This window comes from Xenopus laevis, chromosome 1L (genome assembly GCF_017654675.1).
Source record: "Xenopus laevis strain J_2021 chromosome 1L, Xenopus_laevis_v10.1, whole genome shotgun sequence".
NCBI classification, from domain to species: Eukaryota; Metazoa; Chordata; class Amphibia; order Anura; family Pipidae; genus Xenopus; species Xenopus laevis.
This window is the reverse complement of record NC_054371.1, coordinates 183,980,307-184,000,837: the sequence shown is the minus strand read 5'-3', so window position 1 is coordinate 184,000,837 and position 20,531 is coordinate 183,980,307. Positions and strand designations below refer to the sequence as shown.

The following is a 20,531-nucleotide window of genomic DNA, read 5'->3' as shown; positions in this document are numbered from 1 at the left end:
TAGTTGTAATATTGGTGTGTAGGCAGCCATCTCAGGTCATTGTGCCTGGTCATGTGCTTTTAGAAAGAGCCAGCACTTCACAATGGAAATGCTTTCAAATAAGCTATTGTTTCTCCTACTCCGTGTAACTGAAGGAGTTGCAGTGGGAATTTTTACTACAGAGTGTTATTCTCATATCTGCAAGGGAGTTGTAATCTTGTTACATTCCCATTGTTCTGCTGGTGGGCTGCTGGGGAGAGGGGGAAGGGCAGTGGGTGATATCACTCCAACTTGTAATGCAGCAGTAAAGAGTGACTGAAGTTTATCAGAGCATAAGTCACATGACTGGGACATCTGGAAAACTAACAATATGTCTTGCCCCATGTCAGATTTCAAAATTGAATATAAAAAAATCTGTTTGCAGAAAACTGGATTTCAATGCTGGATTCTGCTGGAGCAGCACTATTAACTGATGCGTTTTGAAAAAAACATGTTTTCCCGTGACAGAATACCTTTATGTAAGATTACGCAATAATTTTTGGATCCTTCATCGAATGCGTGTTACAAAAGATGCAGATTAGGATATGTTGGGTTGCAGAAACTGCTGTGGCTTGAAATTTCTACTATAGCTTAATGCTCCGTTGTGCTGCCAGAATGCTAGTAATCATGATGTATACGGTTGGATTTCTGAAATTCCCATTGGTGTGGGAGCACTCCCATAATCCTCTCTGTATATGTATTTCTGTCTGACAGAAGGTCTAAGTAAGTTAGCAAAGGAGTATGTCAAAAAGTGTGTTTTGCCTTTAATTTCTCAATAGCTCCATGGACAGTGTTGCTAAATAGGCAATATGTTTTCACTGATTAGAGAATCCTTCAGATTCTGAAATTGTAGCTTAAAGGAGACTTCAACCTGCAATAAAAAAAATTCTCCTTTAAGAACTGAAGGTGGCCTGCAAATCGAAACCACATTGTTCTTCGTTGATCAATAAATATTTGTTTCCATGGACACACTTTATTACCTTTTGTTTATGCTTATTAAGTGGATTATTTCCTTTACTCCCCAGATAACGCAGCGAATGTGGTGATAGAAGGCGTTCTTCATGGATTGTTTTACCCTCACCTTCAGACCAGCTAGAGACTGACCTTCTCGCCACGCCAAAGCTTTCATGGGAAGTTACTTGTGTTTCTGTGTTATTGTTAATGGCAAACCATGAAATCTGTTCCAGGGATAATTCTACCTACGGAAACAAAGGGAAATATCAACTGACCACTGTACAGTCTCGGTGTTAAGAAGCTTTAGATATCAGAATTCTAACATTGTGCCAATATGTATTCTATTGTGTAGGTTCATTCGCCTTAACTGTAACACATAGGAATCTTTTAAGCAATTGTTTCACTTATGTAAAAAAGTGTGAGATTACCAGCCCACCAATCATGATACTATCAGCAAGCATGAGGGATAAGAAGCCTGCTGCTCTCCAGGTCTTGGAGGATGCTACGCCTAGCATACTTTCCAATGCTCTTCACCAGCTGGAATGTGGGTTACCTTCCCATGCCATAAAGCTTTACAACCACTTGAACTGGGTGTTCAGTCTGTTGTGACCTAGACCTTCTAGCGGAAGCATTTCAGGGGTGCTAGGATTTGCAGTCCCCCGAGTTGGTCAAGCTTACTGCCCTACTCTAAGGGGGTTATTTACTAAACTCCGAATGCAAAAATCATGAACATTTGTGTTTTTTTTTAATATAAAATCGGACTTTAAAAAAATCACAAATTTTTCGGAATTTATTAAACCCCCGTGGATGGAAAAAGTCAGAATCTGAAAATCCGGATTTTCAGACCTGTTGAGGTTGCATATAAGTCAATGGGAGAAGTCCCAATGATTTTTTGATGTGCGCTGGGTTTCGTGCAGTACCCCAAAGTTTTCGGGTGAAAATCTCATCAAACATCAAAAAAACCTGGGGGGGGTTTTCCCGCAAAGTAAATTTTTGGAAAATGTAATAATAAATAAGCATAAAACCCCCAAGCAGATTTGATCGGAGTTTGTAGCAGCAAATATTGAGATAAATTTGGACTTTGATTAATAAACCCCTATGGGTAAGGGCACACGCTAAGATTCGGGGAGATTTTGTCACCTGGCGACAAATCGCCTCTTATTTGGGTGACTAATCTCCCAGAAAAGCCTTTCCCGCCAGCTTCAATCTAAATCACAGGCGGGATGGCACTTGGAGCACTTCGTTTTCCAAAGTCACCCAACGTTGCTTCACGAGGAAACTTTGGGCAACTTAGGAAAACGAAGCGCTCCAAGTGCCATCCCCCTGGCGATTTACATTGTAGCCTGTGGGGAGGCAGTTCAGGGAGATCCGAAGAAGAAGTGGTTTGTCGCTAGGTGACCAATCTCCCCCAGTAGCTTTGTGTGCCCCTGCCCTTAAGAGTGTCTGCTTTAAAGTTATGCAGATATCTTTATAATTTTTATAGGAAAGTAAAAGTATGAATTAAAAATAATTCCAACTTCTGTTCTTGTTTAATAAATTCCTAACCCTTCAGTACTTCAGGTAAATAGTGCCCTGGGCAAAAGAGTGCAGGTGTCACTCATCAGTAATTCCAAAATCATTGTGTGCATTCTTATAATAAGTTGATATTACAAATGTCAGTTTTACTGTCATTTGTGTGTTTACATAGGACACAATGTCATGGGACTCCAAGGTGTCCAAATATCATCATATTTACAACAGTGGCTATTTGTTATAGTACACAAGTGACTGTAAATCACGTGACACAAATGACATCACTATAACTGATGACATCACTAAGCACCGTTTATAAGGATATCATTTGCAGGATATTTATAGCTCTTATGTAATATCTAGAAGGTTCAAGGCCAGCCTACCATCCCACCTGACTCCAGCAGTCCTTCTCTTTGTGCACCACTTATAAAGCTACTCTAATACCAGGCTGAAGAGGCATTGCAAAGGTCTTGAGATATTGTTTCCATGGCATCATGGCTGAACCATAAGTGGCAGCCATGAGAAAACAGCAGTCAGGATAAATGTCATTTCCAAAAAAATAATAATGTTGGGCATCCTATTAAAGTCATACCTAAACTTTATAAAAATATATATATCATTATAAAGATAAAAAAAAAACATCTTAGTAACATAAATACATACATACAAAATCGCCCAATTACCTCTTATAACCAGTTATGCCCCAGCCATGCCCCCAGTGTTGGCTCAAGACAAATAAATCTAGAAGACTAGTTCAAAATATTTTTTTAATGGGGGGGGGGGACTTTGCTGCTACTATAGCTAAGCAGGGGTATGGAGGCAATAACCAGAGCTGGTGTGTCTTAGTAAATAAGAGTGAAACGATCCAAAAGACCTATAAGTCTGTCTTTTGGAATGCATATATATAATTTTTCAAGCACCAGTATAATGACCTTCAGTGCAATAACATCTCTTTGGTCTGGCTGAACACTCTGCTGTGTATTACATGACGTCTAGGCACTACACCTACATACATACTAGAGTGTTTGGTAAAGCATTCTACTTGCGTATAAGGTATTATTGACTGAACATGTTGCTTGCTGCTATGTATCTTGGAGGAATATGGATATGCAAATGTTTGGGGCAAACACTTTATTCATTCTTCTCTTTATATAGGAATAAAGGGTAATATATGGCAGGTGAGACTTCTGTACAAATTACTCTGTTTCGAAGAACTTGACCATCACCAAAAACCCATTATGTCATAAAAACTTTAAAGGGGATCTATGGTCAAACATTGAAATATCCTTTAGCTTTGGGGAGTGAATATAAGCGTTTTTCCAATAGCAAATAATTATTTTTTATTAGCAGTTTTTTATATATACCTGCTCCAGGTTCAGCATCACACAAAACCTTCACGGGCCATCTCTTCTTCTTGGCCCGTCTGCCTCTGCTAGTCCCGTCTGCCTACCAATGAAAAACGAGTAGGTAGTGACGGTTTGCAGACATCTGCTCAATGTGCCTCACACCATCACTGCCTACTCGTTTTTCATTGGTAGGCAGGCCAAGAAGAAGAGACGGCCACGGACCTTAAAGGTTTTGTGCGATGCTGAAGCTGGAGCAGGTATATGGGGGATATGATTGCGCTGCTAGCAACTAAAAAACTGCTAATAAAAAATAATTATTTGCTATTGGAAAAACGCTTATGTTCACTCCCCAAAGCCAAAGGGGGATTTAAATGTTTGACAACAGATCCCCTTTAATTAGCACCGACATGCATTATAGAGCCTGTCCATTTGCCTTTTGTAATTTACTTTTTCTTACATAATATCATGTCTCTTTTTCTCTGTCTTCATCATTGCGTTTTAGGATTGAAGATGAAACATCTCCTACTTATATAAATGGTGGGGTATAAGGATATAATGGGATCATCTCTTCTCTTTAGTTTTTCTTTACATTTGTGTAGGAAACATTGCTTCTTTCCTAGCAAAGTCCTTGACTAGAGAGATTGGGAAACGTCAAACCCACATATAATAATAATAAAAGGCACAAAGCCTGCCCAGTGCAGTAACCTATAAGAACCAATAGATGTTTGCTTTTAAACAGGTGACCAGCAAATGCTACCTGCAGTTCTTATAAGTGAATAGACCTGTGGCAAATGTTGTACTTTTTATTACCTACTCCTTAAAGTCTCTAGAAAATACCAATACTAAAGAAAAGGAAGTTTTCATTGGTGTAAGCTTATTGTGTATATCTAGCAGCCCATATTTACATTATTTTGTACAAATGTGGGGCTACAGTTCTGCATTAGTGGACAAGGCTGTCTCCAAAGATTTCAGTGGAGCCATGTAGTGGTGTAAAATGGAAGGCTTTCCACTGAAGAACATGGAGAATGCCTGTACAAAGATGCAGAGAATGAAGGAACATTAGCTTTACGCTTCTAATTTATTGGAATATAAAGTGTACATTTAAATAAGGGATGTTTTCTATTTCTATTTACCGTCACTGCTCTCTAATAAGTACTACATTTTTGGTTTGTGAAGTATACGCAATATATTCATAGTATTAACATTATAGTAGCATAACACTACTGATGAATGCATGGCAGAAATTGGAGCTGTTGTTTACCATACTCTATGTGCATTGTACATTTACCACTATGAAATAATGTAAAAACAGAGTTATAATTTATATGTATATTAAAAAAAAAAAAAATTTAACTTTGATGTTTACGTATGCAATGAATGTATAACAAACAGCCGGATCTTTCTGTGGTGTATTTGTTGCAGCCTCGGGCAGATTCACATTTATTTCCTTATTCATTTTGTAAAAGGTGATCTAGTAATTAGAGCTTTTTTTTCTGATCAGCACACAGACTTGCATTTAACCAGTGCTCTCTTCAGTATTCGTTTTTGGATAAAGAATGTAACAATTGATACCCTCACAACCAAGCAGAGTCAGCAGCTTATCTGCCATGTATGGGCCCTGCTCAGCTGCCTCCCAGGCAAATATCTGGTTGAATTTGAAGATATCTACCATGCAGGTTTGAAAAGTCCATTGGGCAAGGACTTTATCAGCATGTTGATGTGGTCCTCTCCTGATGAGTTATGTTATCAGATCATTGGCCTAGGGGTGGAACAATTAGATAATCTCAACTTTGCCCAGCATGTGGGTGGCCAATTTGGGAAAAGATTCACTTCTTTGTTGGCCAAAGACCCACTTGTATGAACAGGTTAGGTGGCCAACACCTTGGGTAGTTAAAAAGGTGAAAGTGAAAGGCACTTTGAGTGAATGCTGTAAGCAATATTTTCCAAGCATCATCAAGATGTCAGCAGTCATTGCAGGCTATAGGATAGTACTAAAGGGTTACTAGACTGGGTTATATGTCGCATAGAGTTGCATCAATGATAATGTTCTGGGGGTTGTTTGCAGTAGGGATGCACTGAATCCACTATTTTGGATTTGGCTGAACCCCCGAATCCCTCTCCAAAGATACGGCTGAATACTGAACCTAATTTGTTTATGTAAATTAGGGAAAGGGGAAAACACTTTTTACTTGTTTTGTGACAAAAAGTCACACGATTTCCCTCCCCATCCCTAATTTGCATATGCAAGTTAGGATTCGAATTTGATTCAGCCGAATCTGAATCCTGCTGAAAAAGGCCGAATCCTGGATTAGGTGCTTCCCTAGTTTGCAGTCTGTAGATCTCCTACCAAATAGCTTCTTGATGTCTTAGGGTGGCCATAGATGTAACAATTCCTGGAAAAGGTCTTTCCAAGAAAGATAGTTTGTTTCAATACACACGTGTAGAGCTGAAGCGTCAGATATACATATAGAAACACTGTATCTGACGATTCAGCACTTAACAATGTCTGATATTCGGATGCCTTCAAAGACACCCAATCAGAATTTTCCAGCCAGCCCAACTGACGAGTGGGACTGTTATCCAAGTCTTCTGCTCGTCTCCCACCATACACGCACAGAATATCGTCTATAGCCACCTTTAAGCTGGGAACACAGAGGGTTACTGGTTTTTGACATTTTAATGCAGAAAGAAACCCTCATTTCCTTCAGTATTCTGGATTCAGTGCATCCCTAAAAGAAAAATGTTTATTATAATAATGGAGAATGTTACGGGAAGTGACTTACTGAAAATTTGAAGGTTACTATCAATTTTCCAAAGCAGGCAATAACATTTGGACAAAGCACGTCCAACTGGTAGACCCATTGCTTTCAGTAGTTGAACCTGTAGGATGCAAATCCTTCTGATTCGTCTGCTTCTGAATTCTGATTGTATTTGACTTAATGCTGCATTAGGTGCAGCCTAAGATATTCTCAGTAGAGAAACAATCTCACAAAACTAAGGTCAGCGGCAAACAATAACCAAGCGTTTAGGGCAGTGTCTGCGACCTTTCTCAGGGGAAGTTTAGGGAGAGAAACTACAGAGAATGGTTAAGGATTTCTGTAATAACCCCTGCGGATAGCACACACACTGATTACTTTACAAAAGTTATCCCAGTTGCATTTTCAAAGGGTGACTTGTTCATTGCCATACAAGTGGGCAACTCGTATTGTCTATGACGGATAAGTGAGGTTTCTATGTTTTGCTTTTTTTCCTACAAAAAAAGTATTGTCATCTTACCCTTTGAGAACCTCTAAAGATCTCTGACTGAAAAGGTATTTTCACTTGTGAAAAGACCCAAGAAAGATTAGATGTCTGGACCCTTTTAATTTCCTGTAGTAAAAACAGACCAAACATTGCACTTTTCATTTGCCAGAGTTTTTCACCCGGCAAAGCACCGGACTTCATAAAATGGAATCAAGAATTATTCTCATATGACTCTGTAATATTGAGAGCTGAGAAGGTAAACATATTTACATTTATTGAGAAAAACTTAATATAAAATATAAGTAAAACGTATTTTAATCTTGCCAGTCATCAACTTCGACCACAAATGGCTCTTTCACAGTGATCTCCCCACTGTTGACAATAACGCAGTCTTTCAGAGGTCGGTCACTTTCATCTGTCTGCTGGAGCTCGATTAAGTGCACCACCGCCTGTTGGTATAGGAAGAAGTCAGACCAGTTGCAAAACATCATTGTTTTCTTTAATGAATATTGAAAAGGGGCGCGATCTATTGAGCTAAGAAAACCATACCTTTATGGTTTCCCAGCTATCCCAAGTTTAGTCCTTGTGAGGTGGTGAATAGATTACACAGATAATACGCCTGTTATTATAGATTTCTGTTTATCTGTGAACTGGCAATCTAATTAACTGCCTGGCAAGGACCAAACATGAAGAATCTTCCATTTCCCGGTTTAGCTCAATAAATAACAGAAACATTATTGTTCCATTATTAAAATAAAAGGCAAAATGTATGTTCAGCCTAAGTCCTTTCAAAGCACTAGTAAGGAACCATTTCGATCCAGTGGTGGCCTTTACTGGCCATGTTATTAGGCACCCCCAGTAATTCTAGGTCCCTTACTTCTTACACTGGGCTAGTGCTCTTCATACTCATCATCATCATGCATAATATGATGCCATATTTTCCAGTAGATCTTTGCAGGTGGCTCAGTTATCCCTTGAGATTAAATGAAGGAAAGCAAGCAGGAAAAGAAAGCCAGGTAGCCAGTGATAAAATAAAGGGGGTTACTAAAATGTATTAATTAATATGTGATCCAGGGACTGGTCCAATTGTCCTTAATAAGACAGTAAGGAAGAGTGTATCGAGGGCCCCTCACTGCAGCAATAACATTGGAGCTTACCAATAAAGCAAACAAGGGAAAGTTGTGCTCACCACTAATTTTTAAAAACATTAGGCGGCTAGTAAGTTGCAGGTAAAACTTAGTCCTTTTGTAAAATGTATAATTAAAGGGAATCTGTCGTCATTTTAAACTTTTTTTTTTGCATTTTTATAAAAAACACATCCATAAACACTGTCTGGCAAATAAAATGTTAATCCACAAATCCATGCACACTGTCTGGCAAATAAAATGTTAATCCACAAATCCATGCATAAATTATTTTAGTTTGTATTTTGTCATGGGGGCTTCCATTTCTGCTCATTACACATTCATCCTGTGCTGCTCTAACAGCAGGCACAGCATTACCTGTGTGCTTGGAGGCAGCCACTCTATAATGAAAAGCCAGGTCGCACTACGACATGAGAATCTAGCTGTACACTCCCCCTCCCCTCTCTGCCCATGCGTGTGATGTTTGGAGGAGAGAGGTCACATGGTTTGCAGGGAAGCAATTACTTTCACTTTCCTACGTCCTGCTCTACAGCTGCACTAGCAGCCCCATCTCCCACAAACACTATCAAAGCTCCTGCCTCTCTGTAAGTTTGTTCTTTGCTTTCCTTTGGAGGGGGGAGCTTTCTCTCCTTGCTGCCTTCCTAGTTAGTTTTACTGGTTACTAGATGAGGTAAAGGAGCTGTGAGTTCCCTCTGCTATCCACCTCACACACACTGCGCTCCTTTCCTGCCTGCAATACTTCTTTTTTCATTAACTACTTACTGCCTCCTTTCTCATGAGCTATTTTAACCCTTCCTAGACTTCCTCCTAAGTTTTCCTGGTTTTCAAGTATGTCCTCCTTATTTTATCCTTTTTTTCTATTCCGTCATCAGTCCTGAGAGTGTACGCCTGTGTTTCTGCCATTCATTTTTGTGTAAACAAATATAATAAACTATCTATATAAAATATTTTTTCCAGTGTGTGTGTGTGTGTATATAAATATATATATATATATATGTGTATATATTTATTTTTGAAACGTAAGTGGGGGCAGTGATCACAGGACTATCTTATTTCAGTCCTTCGGAAGTGGTGTCAGTGGGAGTTTATCTTGATTCCTGCCTATTGTTCAATTGACAGGCTCAGCAGACAAGGCTCTATTTACATTACAGCAGCTTGTAGGAGGGAGGGGTAATGACATCACTCCAACTTGCAGTGCAGCAGTAAAGTGTGACTGAAGTTTCTCAGAGCACAAGTCACATGACCTGAGGGCAGCTGGGAAATGTCAAAATGTCTAGCCCCATAGCAAATTTTGAAATTAGATATAAAAAAATCCATTTCTTGTTTCGAAAAACGGATTTCAATGCAGGATTCTGCTGTAGTAGCACTATTAACTGATACATTTTGTAAAAAACATGTTTTTCCACGACAGTATCCCTTTAAGCAATTGAATTCTTAATGAATCAGATGAAAATTGAGCGTAGGACTGGCCAGATATGGGATGACTTTGACGTAGTTGGCCAGCTTAAATATATTGCAATATATGGACAAACAATCCCTATTTTGTTTAAAGGGTAAGGCATTTTTCAGTAGCAGTATGCACAAAATGTCTCTGGCTTGAATATATTGATAATGGGTTGAGTGCAGAGGACCTCTTGTATATGCTTACCAATGAAGGGTCAGATCGAGATTGGGAACGGCCAAATTAGGGGTGTGGTTAGGCAAGTGAATGGGGCTTAACAAATCTTAATAGCAACCCTGTATCTAAGGAACCATTTAACAGAAGGGACAGGATGGTGATAAGTGATGGCAAACACACTGCACTAAAAACTATGGTTGATTTATTAAGGCTTGCTTAAGTATCATTATTGCCCAATCTGATATTTTTCCTTGAGGCAGAAGTCTTAATTTATTAAATATTTCAAAAGCACAGGATAGAAATAAATAGTATGTCAAGCAAATAGTTTTCATTTTTGGAATACTTCATATTGAAGATATATAGGTAAAAGAAGGCAAACCTTACGCATGTCTTTTTAAATATTGTCCCCCAAAACTGCAAGACCATTCCAAGTGCTAAAGCGAATATACTCATCACAAAGCTTACCATGCCTTCCAGGACTTTGCCAAACACAACATGCTTTCCATTAAGCCATAAAGGCCTGGTTGTAGAGATAAAGAATTGGGAGCCATTAGTATCAGGCCCAGCATTCGCCATGCTGACCCATCCAAAGCCGTAGTGTTTTAGCTTGAAGTTTTCATCGGGGAAAGTCTCTCCATATATACTTTTTCCTGTAAAAATAAAACAATGATTTTTGCTAGCTATTGACCCTGATAACCAATTTCTAATCCAAGATTCTACAAAATGAAATGCTTCAGGGAAAACAAAAGGCATTACAGGAGTGGGCATCTGGAGTGGGTAAAGCCTGATTTTGTATGCATGAAAGAAATCTGGTCAATATTACAACCCGAAAACTAGTGGAATAAGCAGAAAAGTCTCAGCTCTCTTATTTTGTTTTTAGTAGTTGAATGGAAAAGATATGTTAAGTATCACATTTTATAATGCTGCATAGTTTCCAGTTTCAAAACTGACAGAAGATAAAATTTGTGAATCCATAGAGATCAGTGGAGGGGAAAAGGCTGCAGCAATTTGGCTTCAATGCCAGACAAATAAATAAAAAAATAAAAAAGATAGATAGATAGATAGATAGATAGATAGATAGATAGATAGATACAATGGTGTAAGAACAAGGAGCAACATTCTCCTGTTTAAGGGTAGGACTACATGGACATTTTCGGAGTGGTCTGACGTGTGCGGCAAAACGCCTGCGACAAGTCGCATGCAACAAAAATAAGGTGAGTGAATGCATTGTCGCATGGTGTCACAACGTTGATGCAACACGACTGTCGGATGCAGACAATCTAATTCCTTTTATTTCACATAGACTTTTAGCCCCTGAAAACCTCTGAAACCTCAATATGAAATAAAAGGAGATAGATTGAAGCAAGACCCCAGAGTGCAGCTTTATTCTTTGACTATATGTAACAACATGCTGGCAATGGGGCCAAGGACCAGGGAACACCATCTTGTATCCATTTCATAACACTGGCTGAGCACTTCAGCAGGAGGCCCAAGCATGTTGGGGAGGCTTCCAACCTTGTTTGTCAGTAGTTGTATATAATCTGTATTATTAATGTGTACAGTTTTACAAATTATGCTGGTGCTTATAAAGCATATATATATTTACAAGATATGTCGGAATCCCTTCACATAATGCCCATGGGGCTTTATCATTCCTTCACACTACAGAAATAGCCACACTGTGATTGATCTGGACTATAAAATCAGAGCCTTGTACTCAGAACACTTCCATATACTGAATTGCAGTACAGTAGCATGTGTGGATCCTAAATATAATACCAGCTAATTTGTGTAAGTGTTCCTCAATACCTTTATAAGGCAGCAATGCTACAGTTAAAATTTAAAGATTTATTTTAGACCTCATGGCAAAGCTTTTCAGATGTCACCCCATTCTCAGGTGCATAAAATGGAATAAAACCATTCATAAATTGATTTTAAAAATCCACTATTTAGAATCAAAGTTTACACGAGTACTGTATATAGATTACCTCCTGTCCCATCGCCATTAGTAAAGTCTCCGCCTTGGATCATGAAATCTTTGATTACTCTGTGGAATTTGCTGCCTTTGTAACCATATCCTTTCTACAGGGAAAGAAAAAAAAACAATATATAGATCTTTTAGGAAAAAGGAAACATAAAAGGAAGATCCTTGCTGTCTGAGATATATCCCCTAAGTAACATTATTTGTCTGTTACTTGGCAGATGCAAAACGAGTAAATATCACACTAGACTAGCATGTTTACCAACTTCATTCCACACAGGTATGGGATCTATTATTCAGAGTGCTTGGGAAATAGAGTTTTTACGTAATTTGGATTGCCATACAATAGGTCTACAGAAAAGCATTTGAAAATGTACGGTAAATAAACCCAATAGTAGTGATGGGCAAATCTGTTGAAAATTTGCGAAATGCATTGAAGTCAATGAGCATCAAAAGAATTTTGATACGCGTCAATTTTAAAGCAAAACAAGTTTTTTTTGTTGCAGCAGATTTTTCGCTGACAGTTTCGTGCGAAACACGGAAATTCGTGCCTACCAAATTTCTTCGTCCATCACTACCCAATAGGATTATTTTGCCATCAATGTTTATTCATGCAGTTTAGTTAGTACAAGATTATGTTTTATTATTACAGAGAAGTTCTTACCTAAAATGGAGGTAGCGTGTGTCCTTTCCATAATTCTGAGCTTTCTGGATAACAAGTCTGCAGATAATAGATCCCAAAACTATGTGTGTGTATATATATTTATATATATTTATATGTGTGTCACATATACACATATGGGGTTATTTATTAAGCATTGGGTTGTGTTTTCCACACAAAGTCGTGTTTTCAAGTTGATTTTTTTGGTCAAAACTAACATTTTTGGGTTAAAAAAAACTAATGTTTTGAGTTTTTTTTTAAAAACTTCAAATCTTTAGAGATTTATTATAGCCTGACCCTGGAAATAGCTTGAATCTGAAAATACATCTAAAACGTGTCGAGGTCATGTAGGAGTCAATGGCAGAGGTCCCTTGAACCATTTGAAGATGTTAATAGCCTTCATGATGACTATCAATTCAAGTTTTTAGTATTTCCAATTGGAACTCGCAGAATCGACCTTTGATAAATAACCCCCATAATCTCGAGGTATGCTTCCTGCAATAATTTCAAAGCAAATGCAATGTGCACTGTGTTTCTGTTATTCTCTTTCCCAGTAATTCTGGAGAAAATCCCATTGACTGGCTACTTGCTTTACATATTTGGAAAGAGCAGAGAGTGCATAGCTCTAGCATATTGTAACAGTTGGTACTAGCATTATACTTTTTCAGCAGCTGAATTTATATTCGGAGGAAGCAGGAAGGCATGAGTCAGATTTAATGAAATACTTTTCCACCTAAGAGATCTGCCGCTGTTCTTTCCATTCTGTCACGTTCCAACAGTGTAAATGCAGTTTCTTGCACTTGCAGAATCGTTCAGCTAGTCTACTAAGTGTGCAAATTAATGGAACAATAACAGTGCTTAAGAATAAAATGCATTTAATAAGGTTATTCCTGGGTTCCAAAACTCATATCCTAAAAGAATTTAAGGGGATCCGTCACCCAAAAAAATTATTCATAATCCTATTTTATCACATTAGTCAAGCAAAATGAACTTTAATTACACTATATAATTTATTTGAATCTTGTTTCCTTCAGTCTGGGAATTCAAAATTATAGCAAACAGGCAGGAGCCATTTTGTGGACATTGTTATTTAGAGATGCCTTGTTTCATCTCAGAATCTTGTTTGTGCACCAGAATGGGAGACCTGATGTCCATCCCCATGCCCTGACTACATTATTAAATGGTGAAAAGAACGGGGGAATGTGAGGAGATCAGCGATTTCTAGTAAGTGCTGAATGGAAAGTGAAAGTAATTGTCTGCCCCGCCTCTATGCCCAGGATATAGAGGAGGGGCAGACAAGATTTGATTGACAGCTGAGATGTTGAAATGAGCTTACAGCTATGAATGCTTTAATAAAAAATAGAAATTGGATTTCATGTTTAATTTGAAATGGACTTTTTTTTATACAGATTTGTGTGTCTGGGTGACAGGTAAGTAGTTTCTGAACATGGTGCCTCGTGATAAAGAATATGCCCCTAGGTAATTACAGGATTGGGGGATACACTGTATTATATATGGCAGCACACGCTGTATACACCCTTTATTAATGAAATTCTAATGATTGTTCTTGTCACATAAATCAGGAACCACATGGAATTCAAGCCCATGCAAATCAGAAAATAAAAGAAAGTAAACTTGTTAAAAATTTTACCTCTTCTTCAAATGGAAATCAAAAGAAAAAAAAAATCAAGAATTCTAGATGACATTTTGGTCAGCTGTTTCCCTTACCGTGTAGCCTAATATACAGTATAGGGGTCTATTCAGTAAAGGCTAACATGGAATAATGGATGGATTATCACCTAACATTGGAGGTAATTCCTAATCTCAGTTCATCTACGCAGTGCCGCATGAGTGGAGAACAGAGACAGACTATCATGGTTTCCTAATCTGTGCAATCAGGTATGTCTGTGTAAAAATATATATACAGGTTTGGGACCGGTTATCCAGAATGGTCAGGACCTGCGGTTTTCCGGATAACAGATCTTTCCGTAATTTGGATCTTCATACTTTAAGTCTACTAGAAAATCATGAAAACATTAAATAAACCCAAAAGGCTGGTTTTGCTTCCAATTAAAATTATATATTAGTTTGGATCAAGTACAAGATACTGTTTTATTATTACAGAGAAAAGGGAATTCATTTTTAAAAATTTGAATTATTTGGATAAAATGGAGTCTATGGGAGATGGCCTTTCCGTAATACAGAGCTTCCTGGATACAAGGTTTCAGGATAACAGATCCCATACTTATACTTAGATTTGGAAGTTCAGATAGTGTTTATGCAGTCTTTGTTCAAAAGCCCAACTAAATGAGCTCATGTCAAAAAAGGGGGATATATTTCCCTGAGCACTTTTGCAATTTGTACAATTTTTCTTCTTTTCATGATATTAGCAGCAGAAGACTCTACTGTACCTGTCAACCTTACACGGGACCTAAATCCAAAACTATACAAAGATATTTACTCCCTACTGTCCACTATGAAGTATCTACATACGCAACCTTTTTACTCTCTCCTGCTTTAAATGGGACATATACCCACTCACACAACTTAAATCTTCTGAGCACTTTTTGAGTTAACAGCACTGTTTCTTTTCATTAGATTTTCTGAGTTTACACTGCTAATATCGATATTTTGTTAAAGGCGCACATCCTGCTGTTCTGTACTGGGAGAGGCTAGAAAGAACACAAGCTTAAGTTACTGATGCAGGAAGTATCTCCTGATACTTCTCTGCTCAGTTTTATTTCTGAGTGTGATAGGAGCAATAGAACTGAGCAGAGAAGAGTCAGGTGATGCTTCTTGCATCAGTATCTTAGGGTTTTGTCATTCTGTCTGACTGCTTTCATGAAAAAAATCCGAATGCATTTTAATTGCAAAAATGCTCAGAAGAGCACCCTGTGCAATATGACATTAATTTGTGTCAGTGTATAAATGTCCCCCTAAAGCAGGAGAAAAAAGTGTAAAGCTGCTTCATGTAGGATAGTGGGGTATAGTTTTGGCCTCGGGTGCTGTTTAAGGCCGAGGCAGAGTTGGGTGATGCTTACAGTATCAGAGAGATAGCCTGGATAATAATTACCAATACATTAAGATGAACGGCACTATGCTAAAAATCAGAAGGTTCATTGCCAAAGGTTGGATGAATAGGGTTTGTGTTAGGGATGCACCGAATCCAGGATTCGGTTTGGAATTCGGCCTTTTTCAGTAGGATTCGGCCAAATCCTTCTGCTCGACCGAACCGAATCCTAATTTGTATATGCAAATTAGGGACGAGAGGGAGATCGTGCAACTTTTTGTTACAAAACATGGAAGTAAAAAAACGTGTTCCTCTTCCCACCCCTAATTTGCATATGCAAATTAGGATTCAGATTCAGTTCAGGATTCAGCCAAAGCTTTTGCAAAGGATTCGGGGGTTTGGCCGAATCCAAAATAGTGGATTCGGTGCATCCCTAGTTTGTATTGACCATACACTTTGCCTATTGGTCTAATTAAGAAGTATATAGGGGTTTTGTAATTTTCTGCTCTAAACAGGACAAAGACTGTAGTACTGAATTTTGGATATTCCACAGTAAGCTCCATGCACACAATGGGTTAACAGATATCTGCCTTTCCATTACATCTTAACTGTGATGGTGCAAGCTTGTTTGAATGGTCTTCCTCAGGTATATACAGAGCATTGTAAATACTTAGGCACTTTCCTTTCCCTTCCATGCACCTTTCCCTACCCCTTTCTTCCTCCCTCCATCCTATCTAGTTCTCTTTCTATGTTGTACTTTTTATTTCTTTTGTAAATAAAGATACCACTTATTTTATAAAACTGGCTGTCTCAAGTCACTAGCATGGCACCCCAAAATAGAGCAGACTAAAACTAGTTATAACACCTTCCAAATTCTTGGTTCTGTCAAACAACTGGGAGAAGAAGGTAGCTAAACTTCTCTATAATAAGCTCCTCCTTGTCTGAATGCCTGAAACATACTGTAGCAGTGGTAACCGGTTTGATTATTCTAAGCTTATTATTCCTATTTAAGTATACTCTCCTAATTAAAGAGGGAGAGTGATGAAAGTACTAAAAGTAAAACAATGATCCAATGGTGTTTTACATTAGAAAAACTATATCTTTTTGATTTAAAGAAGAGGCAAAATACATTTTCAACACAAGTTATATTTGTTGTGTTCAACAAAGAAGTCTATAGGTGTGTGTGTGTGTTGTCTCCTTATGTATAATATAACAAAAACAGACAAAGCCTTACTTCACCAGTTGCAAGAGCAACAAAGTTCTTTACGGTCTTCGGTACAACCTTTCCAAACAAGCCAATAACTATTCTGCCAGCATCAGTGCCTCCAACCTCTATGTTGAAAAACACCTAAATATGACAAGAAAGACACGTATGTTAAAGTGAAAAGAACATCAGAAAGGTCCATGTGTTACAATGTATTATTAAAAAAAGAGAAAATGGACTTCATATAAAGGTTTCAAAAGCAAAGTATTTCATAACATGAATATAAATAACAACAATGTCAAAATGTGAAAAAGGGGAAAAAAGCATTTGGTAGGAGAAGGGTAGAATGGGAGGAGTGGAACAACTTTCTATTTAGTTGCAGAATTTTATAAAGAACTTGCACATTTAGCAAGTGATAATAGATTGGCCCCTGATTGGAGGTAGGATAGTTTACCTTACTGATTTCCAGTTTATGTATATAAGTTAGAGACATGTTGTTGACTCCAAATATATAAAACCTTGTGGCTGTGATTCCATTCTGACAATTGAACGCTCACAGAGAACCTGCTGTGTCAGTGGAAGAGGAGCATGTACAGGGATAGCCCAGTGTATTTCCACTTGAGGGTAATAGAATAAAACAGGGTTGCCAAATATAATTTTCAAAACCAGCCCAAAACTAGCCAAGAGGCACTACAAAAGTAGCCCAAAAATAGCACAATATGTGCAGAGAAAAAAAGGTCTAAGAAATAAATGAATATATGTGAAAATATGCCTTTTTCAAATTTTCACAGTTTAGCAAATTTTTCCATGAAGCAAAATGGGACAAATTCGCCCGTCATCAGGGGCGTAATTACAGAGGGGGGCCCAGGAGGTATAGGAGCCCCATAAGGTCCTAATACAAATACAATTTCAATAAATATTGGTAAAACAGGTCAATCTCTAAACATTTTGGTGGCCAGCAGATTTTTGCCCCAAAATTGTCTGAAATTGAGGAAAATAACTGGAAAATGCGAGAATGCTTAAGAATGACGGGAGACTGGGGTACAGAGTCCAAAATTTGGTAATTCCCGACTTCTACACAACTTAGTCCCATTGCATGCTGGGTATTGTAGTCAGGTCTGGACTGAGAATTAAAATAGGCCCTGGCATTTCAGGTACACAAAGGCCCAAACAGCCCCCACCAGCCCACAAAACACAGATTTTTTATGGCACCTTATTGCAGCTCCTCTGGCATTTGCCAGAACCCACAGATTGCCAGTCCGGGCCTAATTGTATTCTTACATTAAACTGGGAAGCTGGCAAAGCGTTAAACAAAAACTAACATGCCTTGGGAGACACAGGCTTGGAACATTAGGGCAAGAAAAAAACTTTGCCTGGTTTCAAGTGTATAAATCTGCCAAAGGTCCAAAAAGTCGCCTAAACCAGTACCATGGCTAGTTAATACTTTCAAAACCCGCTTGGGCTTTAAACTAGTAGCCCAATTTGGCTGGAAACCACCAACCTGGCAACCCTGGAATAAAATGAGCTACTTGTCTAGTAAGCCATAGCAGCCAATCAACACACAGCATTTACTGGTCAGCTGTTTAAATAAAGCATTTGATTGGTTGTTACGGGTTACAAGACCTAAGGAAACGTTATGCCTTTCATTAGAGGAGTATTGACACTTAGAAGATGGTGTTAGAGAGCTGTCTTTCTGGTATTAAATCAGGGTGCCAGTCTGAGGTGTTTATTCACAATTACACCCAGGGTGCCAGTCTGCCACTAACCCAAGCCCATAATGCCTCACCCCTCATCCCCATTTATTGGTGACTAGAAGATTCTGTCACATTTAACGTGTAAACTCAGCAGCACAGGGAAAGGCGGAGAAGCCACTTATAAGCCAATGCCTCACAGTAGTAGCAAGTAACGCGTTACCTTGGCAGTCACGGCAGGTCCCCTCTTCCTGTAGCCTTGAGCTGTCGAGAGTAAGAACAAGCCGAGCCCCAAGAGCAACAGGTTACGGTAAGCGCACATCTCCAGCCCAGCAGCACCACCACCACTACAGCGATATGTGACACGCCGGCAAACGTCAGCAAAGACAAGCTCCACCCACACGTCCAGCCTCTCGTCCGCCCTGACTGGCCCCGCCCCCAAGCGCTGCGCACTCTTCTTCCATCTCTGATGATGGAATGTGAGAAGTTATACATGTTGGGCTGGGTCTATAACGGAGCGGTTGTGAGCGCAGGGCTGGGATATAAGGGGACGGGTCATTCTCCCAAATTCCTTTTCCAAGCAGCGGAAGTGTTTGATTCTGAACGCTGAGGCTGAATGTCGACACTGCAGGAATAAGTTCCGCCCGTGCATTTCTGGCCACTTGTAACATCAAAATTCAGTTTCAAAACAGAAAATTGTCAAAATCGGGTCCCGGAGGTTTTTCAAATAGGTCCATTTGAATTGCGTTCATAGGCTGTTGTCCTAGAGGTGGAATTTTGTCTGGAAACGTGATCGTTTAATAAGCATTATGGGTATTTGTAGTCTCTCCTTTTTGACTAGTGTCACAGACTGGTGGTAACTAAACTTGTAGCCTGGCCTGAAGCATTGTCATTATGTGGCTATACTGAAGATTCATCTGCATTCTGAGTGATTCTGCCTCTTCACTTCCACTGTGACTCCCTCAGTAGAGCACTAGGGTTGCCACCTTTTCTGGAAAAAAATACCGGCCTTCCTATATATTTATCTTTTTTGCCTATTGATAACATTGGGATCAACCATAATTTTTACCGGCCAGGTGGCAACCCTAGTAGAGGCATAGATACCTTCTCTGGCATGGACACGTTCTCCTCTCAGCAGAAGCACATGCACCTTCTCTTTCCCCAGCAGAACACAATCACCTTCATTTTCACTGGCCGGTCATGGAGCCAGCTGGGAGCATGTATGTGCAAATTGGCACTCTTGCATGCATGCGCAATACGGCTCGTACGCATGCACAGTAGCACAATTGGACAGAAATCTCAGTGCCATTTGGGGAAAGAGGAGACCCACATGGGGTAGGCAACAGAGAAGGTGTCTTCCTGGTACCCCCCAGCTTTGCACCCTAGGCACGTGTCTACTCTGCCTACCCCCTGACCTTCCCTTTCCTCAGAAGAAGCACATGTACCGTCTCTTTCCTCAGCAGAAGCACATGCACCTCCACTTTCCCCAGCAGAAAGTGCACCTTCTCTTTTCTCAGCAGAAGTACATGCACTTTCCCTTTCATCAGCAGAAGCACATGCACCTTCTCTTTCCTCAGCAGAAGTACATGCACCTCCACTTTCCCCAGCAGAAGTACTGTACATGCACCTCCACTTTCCCCAGCAGAAGTACATGCACCTTCACTTTCACCAGCAGAAGTACATGCACCTTCACTTTCCTCAGCAGAAGCACATGCACCTTAACTTTCCTAAGCAGAAGCACATGCACCTTCTCTTTCATCAGCAGAAGCACACGTACCTTCACTTTCCCCAGCAGAAGCACATGCACCTTCACTTTCCTCAGCAGAAGCACCTGCACCGTTACTTTCCTCAGCAGAAGCACATGCACCTTCTCTTTCCTCAGCAGAAGCACATGCACCGTCTCTTCCCTCAGCAGAGGCACAGATACCTTCTCTCAGCAGAGTTATAGGCACTTTCTTTCGGCAAAGGCACTGGCACCTTCTCTTCCCTCTGCAGAAGCACAGGCAAGTTCTCTTCCCTCAGAAGAGGCACAGATACCTTTTTATTCTGTAGAGGCACAGGCGACTTCTTTTCCCTCGGCAGAGGCACATGCACCTTCTCATCTCTCAGCAGAAGCACAGATACCTTCTCTTGTGCGGGCACCTTCTC

The 20,531-nt window shown here is 39.4% G+C and overlaps 2 protein-coding genes across 2 annotated transcripts in view; one reads left to right on the top strand and one right to left on the bottom strand.

Moving 5' to 3' along the window:
* The window catches only part of snx24.L (sorting nexin 24 L homeolog), a 95,555-nt gene extending 93,996 nt beyond the window's left edge, over window positions 1-1,559 (top strand). The window contains exon 7 of the mRNA XM_018264200.2: window positions 1,044-1,559. Coding sequence (XP_018119689.1) covers window positions 1,044-1,114 — 71 coding nt within the window. The 3' untranslated portion in view covers window positions 1,115-1,559. The remainder of the gene's footprint in view (window positions 1-1,043) is intronic.
* A 5,766-nt stretch (window positions 1,560-7,325) lies between these two features.
* On the bottom strand, window positions 7,326-18,814 carry ppic.L (peptidylprolyl isomerase C (cyclophilin C) L homeolog). Its single transcript, XM_018264197.2, has 5 exons — window positions 18,607-18,814; window positions 16,723-16,836; window positions 11,825-11,918; window positions 10,302-10,486; window positions 7,326-7,522 (listed from the first exon to the last, which is right to left on the bottom strand). The coding sequence occupies exons 1-5, from the start codon at window positions 18,703-18,705 to the stop codon at window positions 7,388-7,390; spliced, it is 627 nt and encodes a 208-aa protein (XP_018119686.1). The 5' UTR covers window positions 18,706-18,814; the 3' UTR covers window positions 7,326-7,387.
* Between the last annotated feature and the right edge of the window lie 1,717 nt (window positions 18,815-20,531).

Bases quoted from the DNA above. Each gene is read 5' to 3' on its own strand.
- ppic.L (XM_018264197.2), bottom strand. From the start codon at position 18,705: ATGTGCGCTTACCGTAACCTGTTGCTCTTGGGGCTCGGCTTGTTCTTA. The intron at 16,837-18,606 runs GTAACGCGTTAC...TGTCATATTTAG, and splicing joins GACCTGCCGTGACTGCCAAG to GTGTTTTTCAACATAGAGGT. The intron at 11,919-16,722 runs GTAAGGCTTTGT...CTTTCCCTGTAG, and splicing joins TTGCTCTTGCAACTGGTGAA to AAAGGATATGGTTACAAAGG.